Below are 16,579 nucleotides of genomic sequence, written 5' to 3'. Positions count from 1 at the left end.
GCCGGCGCCCGCCCCCGCCTCACTGTCTCCCTCTGGCCCGGCCCCGTAGCCCGGACGAGGACCAGGACGACCTTCTCCCCCCAGAGCAGAAGGCCGAGCGGGAGAAGGAGCGCCGGGTGGCCAATAACGCGCGGGAGCGGCTGCGGGTCCGAGACATCAATGAGGCTTTTAAGGAGCTGGGGCGCATGTGCCAGCTGCACCTCAACAGTGAGAAGCCCCAGACCAAACTGCTCATCCTGCACCAGGCCGTGTCGGTCATCCTGAACCTGGAGCAGCAGGTGCGAGGTCAGTGGGGGCGCCGCTCCCCGCCCGTCGCCGCTGCCGCGCTCTCTCCCCGCCTTCCCAGAGCTCCCCCCCTGCAGCGACTGTGTCCTCATAGTGACACTGCCTCCCCACGGTCACCATCCCCCCCCCAGTGACCAACTCCCCTCTTAGTGACCGTGCCACCCACAGTGACCGTCTCCCTGTAGTGACACTGCCTCCCCACGGTCACCATCCCTCCCCTGTAGTGACCAACTCCCCTCTCAGTGACCGTGCCACCCACAGTGGCCGTCTCCCTGTAGTGACACTGCCTCCCCACGGTCACCATCCCTCCCCTGTAGTGACCAACTCCCCTCTCAGTGACCGTGCCACCCACAGTGGCCGTCTCCCTGTAGTGACACTGCCTCCCCACGGTCACCATCCCTCCCCTGTAGTGACCAACTCCCCTCTCAGTGACCGTGCCACCCACAGTGACCGTCTCCCTGTAGTGACACTGCCTCCACACTGTCACCATCTCCCCTGCAGTGACGAGCTCTCCTCTCAGTGACCGTGCCACCCTCAGTGACTGTGCCACTCACAGTGACCGTCTCCCTGTAGTGACGCTGCTTTCCTGTGGTCACCATCTCCCCTGCAGTGACTGTCCCCCCCACAGTGACCATCTCTTCTCTCAGTGATCATCTTTCTGTAGTGCCACCCTTCTCCCCATGGTCACCATCTCCCCTGTAGTGACTGTTCCCCCCACAGTGACTATCTCCCTATAGTGACACTGTCTTCTCCATGGTTACCATCTCCCCCGCAGTGACTGTCCGCCCCATAGTGACCATTTTCTCCCTGAGCCGGTGGCCCTCTGTCTGGCCCCCACGTCCCTCCGTAAAAAAGGACAGTGCTCTGGAGCCCTGGCCCTGTAGGCCTACATCCACCGCCCAGGGGCCCTTGCCTGCCCGGCCCTTCCTTCTTAGGAAGCCCAGAGCCTGGCCAGCTGTCCCCGGGGTCCAGGGGCTGTCACCACCACTCTGAGCAGAAGGCCCGTGTCTGCTGGAAAGAGGGACCAGAAAGGCCCCATGTTCCTTCAGCTGCTGCTTGAACGCCCGCCCCCCCTGCACCCGCTAACCTTTCTCTCCTGCAGCTCTGTCGCTTGTGCTGGAGTTGGGGTCCCGGCCCGCCCTGTGCTGTCTTCTCAGCTCTGAGGCTTCTGCATCTGCACTCAGTGTGCTGTCACGCCGTGTCCCCCGCGTCCGCCCCCCTGCTCTCTGCCTTTCGCACTGTCCCCCTCGCCCCCGGCTGTCTGTCCCTGCTTCCACCGGCAGCCCCTCCTTACCTCGCACTTGCTGCCCAAGCACCGGACGGCAGGAGGCCACCTCAGGCCCTTTAGTCCCACGAAGCCCCCCACGGGGACTTGAGGGGAGAAAGGGCACCGGGAGCATCAGTCTCCGGGCCTGGCTGGCAGTTTGGTCTGCGCGCTTGTCCTGGGCTCCGGGCCCGCAGGCAGGGTGTGGGCCGCACAGGAACAGGGTGGCCCAGGCAGGGTACAGCGTCTCGGGCACGTGCCGCGGGCTGGCCCCCCCCTGTAGATCGCTGTGGCCGTGCAGAGCAGGCATCCCGATGGCACCTAGAAATGGGCACAGAGCAAGATCACTTTTCCAAAGCCACTTGGCCACATAGCTGTTAGAGCCAGGGCTGGCCACGGAACAGGCAGGCAATGTCTGAACAGGGCACATGGCACCCTATAGGTCATTGCTGCCCCCCCGCTGGCATGGAGGCCTGTGGGCAGGGCTCTCGGGGCGGTCCGACCCAGTGGGTGCCTCGGAGGGTGTGAGCCCTCGGCTCCTCATGGGACTGGGTGCCCAGACCACTCCCAGTACGAGATGCCTCCCCAGGCCTTTGCCTGCGGGGTACACCCCCTGCGCCCCTCCACCCTGGCTGCTCAGGCTGGGAGTGCTCAGCCTCCCAGCCACTCGGACCTGGGGGAGCGCATCGTCTCCCCTCCTTCCTGGCAGGCCCCAGGGCCCATGGGAGGAGCAGAGACAGCTGGAAATTGAGGCCCACCTGCATCCTCGTGAAACGTCCTCGGGGACAGTTCTTTTTCAGTCACGTCCCTTAGACGTGACCATACACATGGTCAGACAGGCACAGCGCCTCGGCCTGCCCCAGGCGCGCAGTCCCGTGGACGTGGCACACGCAGGCACACACACTCACGGCGGCGCCCTCTGCACAACCCCGGCCCTGCCCCCCATCCCGTCATGCCCACCCGTGACTAACGGAGGCCTGGTGCTGTGACCCAGCAGTACGGAGGAGGTGCTGTCCCTGGAGGAGAAAGACCTGAGGGACCGGGAGAGGCGCATGGCCAATAACGCGCGGGAGCGGGTGCGCGTGCGGGACATTAACGAGGCCTTCCGGGAGCTGGGGCGCATGTGCCAGCTGCACCTGAAGTCGGACAAGGCGCAGACCAAGCTGCTCATCCTGCAGCAGGCCGTGCAGGTGATCCTGGGCCTGGAGCAGCAGGTGCGAGGTAGGCGCCCAGGCCGCGGGTCCCGCCGCCCCCCCCTCCCGCCTGCCGGTGGCGCCTCGCCAGGGCTGCCCACACCTCCGTCTCCGACGTCCCCGGAATGTCCTGGACGCTCGGCCTGCTCTTGATGACCCCAAGCCCTGCACAGCCTCGGCGAAGGGGTCAAGTAGAGAGATGGAGGTGGCCGCGCCAGGGGTCTTGCCTCTGGTGCTGTGCCACGCTCCCTGCCCCCTCTCTCTGGGGACCCTCTCCCACAGTGCTCTCCCCTTCCCCCAGAGCGTAACCTGAACCCCAAAGCAGCCTGCTTGAAGCGACGGGAAGAAGAGAAGGTGTCAGGCGTGGTCGGAGACCCCCAGTTGGTGCTTTCGGCCACCCACCCGGGCCTGAGTGAGGCCCACAACCCTGCCGGACACCTGTGACAGGTATGCTGCTACGGGACAAGTGACCCAACCTCAGTCTAACTTGGAGCACGCATCCCGGGTGCCTGGGCCGTCCTCGGCCTGGACCAGACGGCCCACACCTCCCACACACTTGTGGTCAGCGTTGATCCGGCACCCACCTCAGGAGGCTCTGAGTGACGGAGCTCTGGGGCGACACCAGGTCCGGGAGCCTCCCGGGGACCCTGCAGTCCCCTCACCAGCCTCACGCCCCCACCCCCAGGTCTCAGCCACCCCCATGCCCTGTGACACCCGATGGATCCTGAAAGTACATCTCGGCCCTGCCACCCAAGCCCTGGCCAGACGGAGCGTGTTTTGTTTTGTTTTTTGGCAAAAACTGGAAAATGAGGAAGAAATATACACTTTGCCAGAGAAGGAAAATAATGCCTTAAGTATAAAACGTGAGAGAATTAAAACACACCACTCGTTGGAGACGCTGTGCAAACTGGCTTATTGGGAAGCCACCAGCAAATTGTGCCTATGCTTGATATTTTTTTTAAGGAAAATAAAAACGTTAGTTATAAGAATTTTTTTTAATGTAGAAGAAAATTAGGATGAAGCCTTCGGCCTCTTTTTTTTTTTTTTTTTAGCTTTTTTTGCATATGTTTTGTAAGCAACAAATGTTTTTGTATAAAAGTTTCATGTCTCTTGCTATTTCTGCTGCTGTTTCTAGCTCTGAGCGTTGCATTTCACGATCAGCCACGTCGTTAAAGGTTGTACTGAAAAGACCCCACGTAAACCCGAGGCCCCCCGCCGGGCTTGGCTGTGGGGCGCAGGGAGGACGGATAGGGGTTCCTCTGCTTTTTGGCGGTTTTCTTGGTTTGGCATAAAGTGGTGGGTGGGCTTTGCCTGGGAAGGGGACACCCTGGCTCCCTGGGGTGAGGTGTCTGCAGGGAGACCTGACCCTCCCGGTGAAGAGGCCAAGGGGCCCACGTTAACGCCCCTCCCACGGCCAGCTGGGCCCACAGCCTCTGCCAGGTGTGGGTTCCGTCGGGACCGCTGTCCTCAGGCACGAGGACCGCACAGCTGGAACCCAGTGCCGAGGGTTCTTTAACTTGGGGACCCAAGCCCCTGGGCTGCAGCTCGAGGCCAGCTGCACCGAGCAGCCGCCCTGGGCGATGGGCCAAAGGCATGCGCGGGCAGACAGAAGTCCCAGGGGCCCTGAGCCCAGGCTGTGCACCTGCCCCGCTGCAAAGCCAGGAGGGTGGGCCTCATGGCCCACTCTGGTCACACGTCACGAGGGGCACCAGCTCGTCCCGGGCCATGCGGGGCTCTCCCAGATTAGACATCTGGGTCCTTTAACCCCCTGCAGTTCCCAGGGGAAGGATGGCCGGTCACCCTACATGTCACGCAGGTGCAGGGTGATGCCTGCTGGGGTCTCGGTTTCCCTTTACAGCATGTTCTCCCATACAGGCCTTAAGGACTCCCAGGCCAGCTGCCCGACCCCCAGCATCTCGGGCATCTTCTGCCCACGGCCCCCATCCTCACTCCCAGGGCACTGGGGCCACCCGACCCTCTGTGGCCGGAGCTCCCTGAGGCAAGGAGCTTGGCAGAACCCCAAGGCAAAGCAGGCGGGGCACCTGGGCTTGGGGCCAGGGCTACCTTCCGACCCCTGATGTCACCTGGGTCCTCCCCTGGGGTCCTCCCCTGAGACACCTCAGGAGAGCAAGGAGTCACTGGCTGACAGGAGACTCCACCTGGTGACTCCTCTGGTCTGCTTGGGTCTTGTCGCTTGGGGAACCTGCCTCACTTTCCCTCTTACTTTGCTTTTGGTCTTGCCTATAGGTCCAGATAGGGCCCAAGAACGTTCAGATTTAGTGTCTAAGTCACACATGAGTACGTAAAGGTCAGCCCAGAGTGGAACGAGCAGCGGGGGCCACAGTTAGTGGGGGACTGTGCCGAGTGCCTCGAGGTAACTGGCCTAAAAACTTTTTTAAGGGGAATTTTATACAAATATCCACATAATTGGCTGGATTCTTGGAATTTTTTAAACAACCCCCTTGTGAAGTCAAAGCTGAGACCTGTCCTGTGCTGAACAGCACTGTAGCAGTAAATGTGACATTTTATGACGGTGCTCAGCTGTCCCCGGATCTCGGGCTGTGTGCTTATGCATGAACAAACGGGTAGGAAGGTGGCAGTCCACTCGGGCCCCGGCCGTGGACACAGAGCAGCCTCCCCGGCTTCCAGGATGCCACCCGGCCAGGGTCAGAGAACCTGCTGGGCCCGCCAGAGCAGCCTTGTCACCCGCAGACCAAGGAAGGAAGGCACAAGCCAGACTACGAGGGGGAGACTCCCCCACTCCATGGTGGCTGTCCTCAAAGGCCACGCCGTGCCACAGCCCTGAAAGAGATGCCACATCCACCGTCAGCGCTCCATGGGGACACCGCAGGTGTGGTCCCAGACCACTGCAGCAAAGTAAGCCGTAACCTTGCTGGTGCCAGGTCTGGCCTTCAGTTTGTAAAAAATACAACATCTGCAAAGCTCAGGAAGGTGTGGTCGTTTTCCACCAGCCAGGTGGGCCTCGAAGCAATGACAGGTGTCCTTAGAAGAGAGAGGCACAGGAAGAGGCCACATGGTGATGGAGGCAGGGGCTGGGGTGATGTGGCCACAGGCCAGGGACGCTGGAGCGCCCAGAAGCTCGGAGAGGCGGGAGGGACCCTCGGAGCCTCGAGAGGGAGCACGGCCCCGCCACACTGTGGTCTCAAAGACGCGTGGGCCCAGAACCAGGACGGTATAGGTTCTTTCGTGTGAAGCCAGCCAGCGTGGACCCCTATGGGAAACGAATAGCGTGCGTCTTCTTTCAAAGGATAAAACGTCCAGATGCGACAGGACTCTCAGATGGGGCTGGTGGGAACACGGACGGGTGCACCTGCTTCAGAAAACAGCGGCACGACACCTGCGACTGGCGTGCTGTCCGACGTCGGTTGTACCTGGGTTGAAAGGAAGAGTCTGGCAGCTTCGACAATTAAAACACACACTCCGTTGTGAGCCGATGCTCCACCCCGAGGCCGACACCCAGCGGGGATGAAGACACGTCACAAACAGCTTGGGCACGCTCGCTCGAACCGCTCCATTCCCATGGAAAAACCTAGAAATAACTGAAAGTCCTTCAACAGGCGAGTAAACAGGTCCACGCGCTGCACGGAACGCCACTCGGCAACAGAGGGAACAGCCCGCTGACGGGCGCGCAAGCCGGATGACAGAAGGGCCACGCTCCCTGGGAGAGCCAGGCGCCGAGGATGTACGACGTGATTCCTTCTGTGGAAGCCTCTGGAAGCTGCACACTACTAATAGCAGAGAGCAGAAGAGTGGCTGCCTGGGCCAGGAGGGCGGCAGGTGTCCCACAGCACGCAGTGATGGCGACGCCGGCACGCCCATGTCCAGCACCAAGATGGGTGTCTTAAATGTGTACGTTTCTTATGTCAAATATACCTCAGTAAAGTTGTAGAAATTTTAAAAGAATCCATCGACACGAGGGCCACACACAGCACAGCGTGTCCGTCCACACGGGGAGTGTCCCTCGGCCATGAAAAGCAGGGGAGGCGCTGACACTCGCCACGGCGTGGACAGACGCCGAACACACGGCACTCAGTGAGAGAAGCTGGACACGGTGTGTGATTCCATTAATGTGAAACATCCAGAACAGGGACATCCACAGGGAGAGTGAGTGAGTGGTCAGAGGCTGGAGAGGGAGTGGGGGTGACTGCTAAGGGGGACGGGGTGCCTTTTAGGAGAGATGAAAGTGTCCTGGGAGTAGATAGAGGTGCTGGTTGCACAACCTCGTGAATGCACCAAGTAGCACTGAACTGTACACTGTAAAATGGTTAGTCGTGTGCTACGTGAATTTCACACCAATAATATAGGACAAGGACTTCGGTTTCCCCTGAGGGGCTAACAGGAACCCACAGGGAACACAGGAGGCCAGACCTGCCGTCCAGCATCTCTGGTTACAGAATCCCGGTGGTTCTCATTTGGGGTCCCCTCCTCCCCCAGTTTCAGCCTGTGTGCTCACGTGGGAGGGGCTGACTGCCGTTTCCACAGCAGGCCAACAAGAACCAGCCCTGGGACATTTCTTGCGATAATTGGGAATGAGGTACCCCCTTCCTGTAAGGGTCCTGTGAATGTCAATGCAGTTTCCCGGCGACACGGAGGAAAAAAAAGCTGAAAGACGGAGCGGTCTGAAATGACACTGCTAGGTTCCTGGATCCAGCCATGCCTGAAGCTGTCCAACGTGCAGGGAAACGTCCTTCTCTCTCATGCCGTTTCTGTTGCGTGCCTCTTGGAGCAGAAAGCCCTGCGCACAGGTGCATCTGGCAGGGGGAGCGGTGGAGGCGGGGCCTGCGGGAGCACGGGACCCAGGACCTGCAGCCCATGCCTCCGTGGCCATCTCTGCTCCTGTTCACGGGAAGCTTTGCTCCGTCCCTCTCGATCTTCAGAACGGCCCCACGTCCCACTTTCTATGTTTCCATCAAGTGCAGAGGCTTTTTCCGGTCCTGATACTAAACTCAGAAACTCCAGGGGCCACTGGAAAGACCGAGAAACCAACCAGATCACTACACACTCCTGCCGGCTCCCGCCCTCAGTCCGAGGCCAGGGGCAGGTGGAAACCTGCGGCCCCCGAGGGTCGAGGGCGCTGGGAGCGGATCCCAGGCGGCCGGGCCGGGCGGCAAGCCCACGGCGTCTGGAGCTTACCTCCAGACCTGCTGCATCCGACGCCGGGGCCCGAGCGGGTCTGGGGGCGACGCGCCGCTATCGGGGACCCGGGTGTCCTCGGGGCCGACCCGGCTCCCACCGCTGCCGGAAGTTGGAAGCACCGCGCTCTCGACGGGAAACGTGCCGAAAATGTCCCATAACAAGACAACCCGCGAGGAGCAAACAGGCTCCGGGAAGCGCTGCCCTCTGGCCTGGGCTCCACGGACAGCGAGTCTGTGACGGACAGCGCGAGTCCTCCCGAAGAGGGTTCAGAGCTCGGCCTGCCGCTCTGCGCGACCCTAGACAAGGCGTCCCCCTGTCTGGCCTCAGTTTCACCGACTGTAAATGAGGTCATCGCACGTAGTGAGGACGCCAGCCAAACGACGCGGGCCGCACTTACTCGCCCGGGGCGGCACAGCCAGGGGCGGAGACCGAGCGGGCGAGCCCTGATCACGTGAGCACAAAGTCCCGCCCCCCCAGTCACCGCCCACTCGCCCGCGCCTACTTCCTCCGGCCCTCCCCGGAAGTCACTATTAAGGTCTTCCGGGTCTGCGCGCGCAGCGGCCGCCGGCCCGGACACCGCGAGATTGGTCGGCCCGGGGCGGGGCCTCTCTGCGCGCCTGCGCAGTGCGTCCGGGCCGGGCGTAACTGGGGTCACCCTGAGCTGGGGACGGCGCCGTGATGCTGACCAGGTTCCTGGGCCCGCGCTACCGCCAACTGGCCAAGAACTGGTGAGGACGCAGCCCCGACCTCCGCTCCCCGCGGTCCGCGCCGCCGCCGCGTGGCCCCATCAGTGCGCGCAGCACCGCCCCTAGACCCAGACCCCAAATCCTGTCGGACCGCAGATGGGGATACTGAGGCGCAAAGAGGCGAAGCGCTCTGTCCCGGGCGCACATACGTGGCGTGCTCCCGGCCCCATGGCCGAGCCTCTCTGAGCCCCAATTTCTCCACCTGCACCTGGGGACCGCGACAGTGCCTACCAGAAAGGCACCCACCCTGTCCCCGACCAGCACCCTCGACTCAGCTCTTGGGGCCTGAAAACTGATCCTGTTCGTTCCTGGCTTTGCTTTTGTTTGGCTTTTGAAATGATCTTGAACGGGGAGCTTAAATGCAGTGGCTGCACCTGTCCCTGCCCCCCACGTGGCAGCAGGATCGGGGTGACCTCGGTAAGGGCTTGCCTGGTGCTCACGACGCGAGACACTAAGAAAGCAGGGCCTGCACTTGGCAGTCGCGTCCCCGAGCTCGGGCAGGGAGAGGGGTGGGGGATGGCTGTGGCAGGGATCGTAAGGTAAACACTGGTGGTGTTGATTAACAGCTGGGGCGATCTGGGCCCTGGACGGTGAGAACCACGAGCGCCCACGCAGTCCCTACCGCTGGGGGCTCGGACTTCCCGCAGCTCAGCTGGTCCATTCTCATCTGGGCTTGGTCAGAGCAGCAACAGCCTCATCCAGGCTTTCAGTCAGTAAGCACTTACTGAGCACCCACTGTGTGTTCACACCTAGCACTGTTGGGTGCCAGAGACAGTGATAAATGGAACCTTTGTAGCTGACATTCTAGTCAGTGGACAAGAAAAAGTAAAGAAGTGAGATGAGACTGTCCTCAGGGCAGTGACCCGCCTTCTCTGTGCCTCGGTCTCAACAGAACAGAGATCCTGATACTCAAGCCTGCTTCAGCCTTCAAAGGGCCCACAAATCGCTATAAATTGTGCACAGGGTGCCTGCATGCAAACATTAGTTATTACGGTGGTTTCAAGCTTGGTGGTTTTAGCAGCAAATTCCTCAAAACCTTAACAGATGCCTGTATGAAAGCAGATGGGAGTGGAGTCACTTCAGGGTCCCCTGCCGGGAGGATGAGCCCCCAGCAGGGCCTGACCCCCGGTGTCCTTGCAGGATTCCCACGGCGGGCACGTGGGGTGCCGTGGGCGCCGTGGGGCTGGTGTGGGCCACCGATTGGCGGCTGATTCTGGACTGGGTGCCCTACATCAACGGCAAGTTTAAGAATGATAGCTAATCTGCCCCTCACGGGCCCCCACTGGTGAGTTTCAGCGGCTGTGGCGGAAACCCCGTGATTCCCACCAGCAGAGGGGTGAGCGTCCAGGGCTGGGAGGCTCACCGGGACTGTTCACCCTGGAGTGGGCACTGCCCCTGGTGCTCGATCCTGGAGGCCGGCCGTGCGCCCTGCCTGCCATCTCAATCTGCCCAGCCCTGGGTGGGACAGAGGGATGCCCAGTTTAGAGATGGGGACAGTGGAGGCTGGTCCACAGCATGGACGGCTTTGAGCAGTCATCACTCCCAGACTCTTCCATTTGTCCCCAGCGTGCCTGTCTCTGTGCTCCCCACATGACAGACTGCATGTGATTTTACCTGTCCCACAGATGGGGACCCGAACCCCGGCTGCGGCGTCTGACCCTGCTCCCTCCCCATCTGAGCAAGGCCTTCCGCTCATGTTGCCTCGTCCCCCCTCCAGGTGACTGGCGGTGCCACCTGCTTCCTCATCAGTGCCTGCTACGTGTGGAATGGCCCAAGCCATTCCTCGGACCTCGGAGCCTCACAGTGAGGCTCAGGACTCTGTACGGCATCTCCAAAAACGACTTTGATGTGTGAGCGCACACAGCATTAAACTTCGCTCTGAAACCTGCCCCGCCCAGACGTGGTGATGCTGGCGACGTGGTTACTTGGCGGCTAGGGGGACCTGGCAGTCCCTTCCACTCCAAAATTTTGCAAATCTAGGAGTTTCCCAGTAGCTGGCAGAAATTGATTATTTAAGATGGATAATAGCTGCAGAGTTTGTTTATTGCTATCTTAAGAAAGTACCCCATGAAAAACATTATTTTCAGTTTCCGTGGGTGAGAATTTGGGAGTGATTGTGTGGGCGGTCCTGGCTCCGGGTCCGTTAGGAGGCTGTAGCCAAGCCGCTGGGTGGGAGCGGGGGCTGCTGCTCTACTGGAGCTGAGGACCCCCTTCTCGATGGTGTCTTTGTGTGGTTGCTGGTGGCAGGCCTCCCTGTGACCCGCACAGCAGTGCTTGAGCAGCCACTGGCTCTACCCGGCCCAGCAAGTGGTCCCAGAGAGCAGGCAGGAGCCACCTGTCCTGTATGACCCACCTGGGAAGGCTCACTCCATCACTCTGTTCTCTTGCCACACGCTCCACTCGCGAGGACCACATCCCCGCGTCCAGCCCACGCCCTCGGGGTCGGGAACGAGGCTGGGTTTGGAAAGGGGGGATCGGAACTTAGAGCTGTGTCAAACCATCACACGAGGGGCACAGAACCAGCAAGGATGCGACACAGTCCGTTCTCTCCCTGGTGCCCCTGCCCAGTTCTCTCCAGCTCTTGCCAAGTTCTCAAAAATTCTAGAAATGTTCCATGCTGATATAAGCACATTTGTGAAAACAGGTGTCATATTAGTCTGCTCGGGCTCCAGTAACAAAACAGCCCAGACCGGGTGGCCTAAACAACAGAATTTGGGTATTGAACGTATTTTGAATTTTCCCAGGGCCTAGAGGCTGGAAGTCTGAGACCAAGGAGCCGGCAGGGTTGGTTTCTGGCGAGGACTCCCGCCTCGATGTCACACAGCCCTGGTTTGCTGCGCAGCCCAGGGAGGAAGAGGACTGGGCATTTTGGTGTCTCCTCACAAGGACACTGATCCCACGGGATCAGGGCCCCACCCACCGGCCTCAAGGCTGCACACCCTCAGGCTCCATCTCCAGACACAGCCACGCTAGGGGTGGGGGCTTCACAAGGTTTCAGGGGGCAGGTACTCAGTGCCCAACGGCACTATGATTTTAACACAGGTGCTGGCATTTGCTACGCACTGTTCTGCACCTTTTTTGACCTAAGGCTTATCTCCTGGAGGCCGGGCCAGTGCAGAAAACGCAGAGTCCTCAGTTTGTAAAACAGCTGCCTAGTATCGACACTTATTAACTAGTTGGTTATCCAGGAAAGTTCATTTCCTGTCACTTGCCATTATAACAGCCATGGAGTGATGTTCTTTCAGACATAGGAAAGTGGCAAATTGTGACATAAACGAGTTAACAATTTCTAACTCATGCAGTTAGGTGAGCGAGGCTGGGCCGAGCATAAGGAAACGTGCCCCGATTCCCATGTTTTTATGTATTTTTGTGATGGGTAATGGCTTTAATGAAAATAATGGCTGACTAAGCATCATGGCAGAGAGGACCCCTTGGCTTCTCCCCTAAACGTTACAAGCCCGACAGCTGTCACTCAAAGGACCCTGCTCAGCACACAAACACGTCTGAGATCTGAGCAGGGGACTTCTGAGGTGGTGCACAGAACGAGCAGGGGAGGCGGGATGGGGAAGGACAGACACGGGCTGCAGACGCGGTCTGGTGCGGGGCGGCCCCACTGGCCCAGTGGCGCTGCAGGAGTCAGGCAGCAGGCCGGGGGCAGGAGGGGCAGAAGCCACATTCTAGGGTGGCCGGTTCCCAGTGTGGCTAAACCCAAAGTGGCGCTGCAGGAGTCAGGCGGCAGGCCGGGGGCAGGAGGGGCAGAAGCCACACTCCAGGGTGGCCAGTTCCCAGTGTGGCTAAACCCAGTGACAGGGCGGAAGCGCTGCACGGCGGGGTGGCAGCCGCGGACTAGGGGGCCCCTGCTACCAGCGAGGAAGCAAAGAGCAGACTGGCGACCTCCCCACCACCACCGCGGCCGATCCAGGGAGGGGGCGCCCGGGAGGGGCAGCGGAGACGCAGGGGACAGCGCGGCTGGCGGCCACTGGCTACAAGGAGGCAGCACCGGTCGCCCCACGGGGGTGGAGCCCTGAGACCTGGACATGGGGGGCGGGGACGCCCACCACTTCGGGGAACATGGGGCGCTTTCCACGACGGGCCACACCATTCCCCCAATCCATCCTGCAGGTGCGCCTAGGGCAGGTGAGAAACCGCGCTCTAGCACCACCTGCTGGAAGCAAAAGAGACGTCTGCTTATCAACCTGCGAGACCATAGCAGAAACCAGCGCGACCATAGCGCAAACCAGCGCCTAACAGGTGTCAGGTGCTTAGGAAGAGAAACACCCATCAGGCACTGGCAACAACCGAGGCCACCCCACTCCCTGACTTCCCCGTGGACTACAAAGCCACCACGATCACAACAGCATGGCACTGGCAGAAAAACACACGAGACCAAGGGGGCAGCACTGAGAGCCCAGAAAGAAACCCACTCACACGGGCGACTAATTTTCAACGAAGGAGCCAAAAACATACAACCAGGAAACTCTTCAAAAAATGATTCTGGGAAAACTGGACAGCCACACGCAAGAGTGAAACTAGCCTGCCATCTGATTAAAGACTTAAATGTAAGACCTGAAACGATAAAACACATAGAAGAAAACATAGGCACTGAACTTATCGTCCTTGGTCTCAGGTGAGTTTTTGTGAACTTGACCCCTAAAGCGAGAGAAATGAAAAACAAACAAATGGAAGTACGTCAAACTAGAAGCTGCATCGCCAGAGGAACACTCAGCAGAGCAAAATGGCAACCAGTTGAATGGGAGAGAGATTTGCAAACCATATTTCTGATAAGGGGCTGATATCCAAAACATATAAATGACTCGTACAACTCAACAGCAACAAAACAAACGGTCCTATTAAAACGAGCAGAAGACCTGAACACTTTCCAAGGAAGACATACAGATGGCCCCGTTATGTGAAAAGGTGCTCGACCTCACTAGCTATCAGGGAAATGCAAATCGACACCACAAAGAGCCACCACCTCACCTGTCAGAATGGCTGCTATCAACAAAAATAAGTGTTGCACAGGTCGTGGGGAAGAAACCGCATGCACTGTTGGTGGGAGTGTAAACTGCTGTAGCCATTGTGGAAAACAGTATGGAAGGTCTTCAAAAAACTAAAGGTAGAACTACCTCATGACCCAGTAATCCCTCTTCTGGATATCTACCCCACAATTTGAAAACATTCATAAAGGTACATGCACCCCGATATTCATTGCAGCATTATTCACAACAGCCAGGACATGGAAACAACCAAAGTGCCCTTCCATAGATGACGCGATGAAGTAGTTCACGTGTGCAATGGAATATCACTTAGCCATGAGAGAAGATGAAATCCTGCCATTTGTGACACCATGGCTGGGTCTTGAGTGTATCATGCTGGCGAAATAAGTCAGACAGAAAAGGACAGGAACCATGCGATTTCACTCACATGTGGGACATAAGACAAAATGAAGAAACAAATTCACAAATACAGACAACAGAATGGTGGTTACCAGAGGAGAAGAGGGTGGGCGGAGCAAGAGAGGGTGAAGGGGTCAGATAGGAGGAGACAGAAGGGGCCTAACCGGGCCTTGGGTGGCTGGCACGCCATGGACCACACAGGTGCCATGTGACAGAGTCGTACAGCTGAAGTTCACATGTTGTCAACCGACAGTACACAATAAATTGAATTTTCAGAAATCTAGAAGTGGACACATATTTAAAAAATAAAATAGATATGAGTTTGCCTCTGCGAAAACCAGAAAAGTGAAATTCTAATAAATTCAAGTTTTGGTACAAATAGTATATTTAAGTTAAATTATTGAATTTACAATAAGAAAATTCTTTTTCGATATCGTAATACTTTTTCAACCACTTTAATGATCGGGGGTAAAAGTTAACCATTTAAAGAACGTAAAAACATATATAAAGGGCACATTTCTCACTTTGTCTTGGTCTCCGAAGTGGCCTCGTACAGCACTGTTCAATCCTGTATTTACTTAGAATTCTGACATTTTGTTCACAAGTTTTTTGCATTCATTTTGAATTGTTACAATATTACATTAGACACCATTCCTTCTAATGACTGAGGTATTTGGCACCCTCTAAATTTGTGCCCTGGGAAAGTGCCTCCTTAGCCTCGTTTTAGCTTGCAGGGTCCTTGGCAGTCCCTGAGGACATCTGTGGGTGTCACACTGGGGGCGCTCCTGCCATCGAGTGGGTGAGGCCAGGGATGCTGCTCATCACCCCACAGTGCTCACGACGGCCTCCCACAGTGTGACCTGCCTGATGTCACCAGTGCCTAGGGGGGGCACTCTGCCATAGAAAGTCTATTCTAAAGGTTCCTCATATGACACCTCTGGTTTAAATTCTCTTTTTCCACTTGCGGAGATTGGCCAAAGGGGGGTGTCTGCTTGGGGAATGAGCCAGCCGGCCTGGGAGGAGGTGTGAGGAGGGCCCCGCCGAAGAGGACGAGTGGACAGCCCCGTCCCTCCCTCCTGAGGTCACGTGCCAGCACATAGGGCCTCTGGACCAGCCCCTCGAGGGACGATCCCAGGGCACCGGCGTGGGCCAGGTTCTCTGAGGAGCAGGTGAGGGCCCAGGGTAGGATTCCTGACAAGGTGGGGGCGCACAGGGTGTGTATTTGACAGCGGTCCCTGAGGTCAAAATCTTGTGCCCCAACACCATGCACCCATCACGGTGGTTATTATCAAAACCAAAAACGAAACCCAGAAAATAACAAGTGTTGGCAAGGATGTGGCGAGACTGGAACCCTCACGCGCGGGTGGCACTGTGCAACGAGGCAGCAGCTGTGGACAGGATGGTGGTTCCCAGCAACTCCGCTTCTGGAATTTCACATCTGCATACGCCCCAAAGCACTGCAAGCAGGATGTAGGGGTGATTCTGGGACCCCCAACACAGGGGGATTAGTATTTTCTACGTCTTCAGGTGGTTTCACTACTTATAATGAATGTGTACATCCTTGCAGCCATAAGCCCTTACGTGAGAAATCGTCTGCACGCGGGAAAATCCACCAAATGCTTAGGAGCGTCGCCCTCCACGGAGGCCGGGGTTCAGCCTGAACTCTGCAGGCAGGAGCCGAAGGCTTCGAGCCAGCTCTGTCACCCTGAGACTGCCCTTTCAAGGTGCCCGCTTGGCCACTTTGCCCTTCATTCTGTGTGGGAGCAGCCCTGCTCACCCGAGGCAGCGTGGGACTCTGCAGCTGCCCCATAGGGAGCCCAGGAGGGAAGGGCCATGAGGAATCCTGAGCGACAGACACTGGCATGCACCTGGGTTTCCCGCCCAGGATCTGCCTCCAACCCGAGCATAAATCATGGCCCCCGGGCTAGGAAGACACCTGCGGGGAAGAACCAGGTGTGCAGATCACCCCTCTGCTTCCTGGGTGGTCTTCCACCGCACCCTCCCCACTCACCCAGAGTGGGCCGTTAGGAGGTCCAGCCTGCTCCTGGCGCCAGCCACAGCTCTGTCCACTCAAGCAACAATCTTAAGTATCTGCCCTCGGGGAGTAATGCAGCCAGGGGAGGGACTGAGGGGGAAGCGCCACCTGGATCCTCTGGCTGGGGATGGGAACGGGTTACGGGGGCAGGGGACTCGGGGGAACGAGAGGTTCCATAAGAAGGTCCTGGACCCCCAGGAGCGACAGATGGTGGCTGGGCGAAGGTGGGGGCGAGAGAGGAGCGTATTCCCGGAGGCGTCAGCAAAGCGTTAGGTGGGACTTGGAGTTTGCGGGGGCGTGGTCACCGACAATGGCCCCGGATGTGGACGCCAGTGAAGAAGCTGGACGCCGGGAGACAAGATGGGCGGCGGGACAGAAGGCCGGCACTGGACGAGCATCCCAGGATCCAGGCGGAGAGATGGGGACAGATGACAGCAGGCAGGTGCCGCAGGTCGCTCGCGGTGACCTGGGCGCAGGCGCGCGGCGGCGAAGGCGCGCGCCCC

General features: G+C 58.7%; 4 protein-coding genes and 1 long non-coding RNA gene across 9 annotated transcripts in view; 3 read left to right on the top strand and 2 right to left on the bottom strand.

Moving 5' to 3' along the window:
• The window catches only part of TCF3 (transcription factor 3), a 29,383-nt gene extending 25,630 nt beyond the window's left edge, over nt 1-3,753 (top strand). For both annotated transcript variants that reach the window (XM_025042372.1, XM_025042368.1), the window contains exons 16-18: nt 1-285; nt 3,044-3,189; nt 3,428-3,753. The exon at nt 1-285 is cut by the window's left edge and continues 126 nt beyond it. In XM_025042372.1, the coding sequence (XP_024898140.1) occupies nt 1-285; nt 3,044-3,186 (428 nt within the window). In that variant the 3' untranslated portion in view covers nt 3,187-3,189; nt 3,428-3,753. The remainder of the gene's footprint in view (nt 286-3,043; nt 3,190-3,427) is intronic.
• The window catches only part of LOC107195331, an 11,005-nt gene extending 2,641 nt beyond the window's left edge, over nt 1-8,364 (bottom strand). Inside the window, exons 1-2 of one of the 2 annotated variants that reach the window (XM_015585692.2) lie at nt 7,897-8,364; nt 1,580-1,870 (exon numbers count right to left, since the gene is read on the bottom strand). In XM_015585692.2, the coding sequence (XP_015441178.2) occupies nt 1,580-1,870; nt 7,897-8,251 (646 nt within the window). In that variant the 5' untranslated portion in view covers nt 8,252-8,364. Of the gene's footprint in view, nt 1-1,579; nt 1,871-3,775; nt 7,729-7,896 lie in introns of those variants that run through there. The other variant, XR_001516449.2, reaches the window with a different exon arrangement.
• Nucleotides 8,365-8,474: 110 nt separating this feature from the next.
• Nucleotides 8,475-10,534, top strand: LOC102881751 (cytochrome b-c1 complex subunit 10). Of its 3 annotated transcripts, none has more exons than XM_015586114.2 (3): nt 8,475-8,627; nt 9,786-9,930; nt 10,363-10,534. In XM_015586114.2, exons 1-2 carry the CDS (start codon nt 8,578-8,580, stop codon nt 9,904-9,906), a joined length of 171 nt encoding a protein of 56 aa, XP_015441600.1. In that variant the 5' UTR covers nt 8,475-8,577; the 3' UTR covers nt 9,907-9,930; nt 10,363-10,534. The 3 variants fall into 3 exon arrangements, with proteins under 3 accessions (XP_015441600.1, XP_006904121.1, XP_015441602.1); XM_006904059.3 differs by having other exon boundaries at nt 10,271-10,534; XM_015586116.2 differs by having other exon boundaries at nt 10,212-10,534.
• A 3,946-nt stretch (nt 10,535-14,480) lies between these two features.
• Nucleotides 14,481-16,327, bottom strand: LOC112474521. The gene is made up of 2 exons (XR_003044390.1): nt 16,053-16,327; nt 14,481-15,498 (listed from the first exon to the last, which is right to left on the bottom strand). It is a non-coding gene; the product is annotated as an uncharacterized LOC112474521 (long non-coding RNA).
• Nucleotides 16,328-16,366: 39 nt separating this feature from the next.
• Nucleotides 16,367-16,579, top strand: part of MBD3 (methyl-CpG binding domain protein 3) — a 9,406-nt gene continuing 9,193 nt past the window's right edge. Inside the window, exon 1 of the mRNA XM_006904058.3 lies at nt 16,367-16,514. Coding sequence (XP_006904120.3) covers nt 16,387-16,514 — 128 coding nt within the window. The 5' untranslated portion in view covers nt 16,367-16,386. The remainder of the gene's footprint in view (nt 16,515-16,579) is intronic.

Source organism: Pteropus alecto, unplaced genomic scaffold (genome assembly GCF_000325575.1).
Source record: "Pteropus alecto unplaced genomic scaffold, ASM32557v1 scaffold30, whole genome shotgun sequence".
NCBI classification, from domain to species: Eukaryota; Metazoa; Chordata; class Mammalia; order Chiroptera; family Pteropodidae; genus Pteropus; species Pteropus alecto.
Note: the sequence above shows the minus strand (reverse complement) of the source record. Positions and strands in the feature narration are given on the sequence as shown.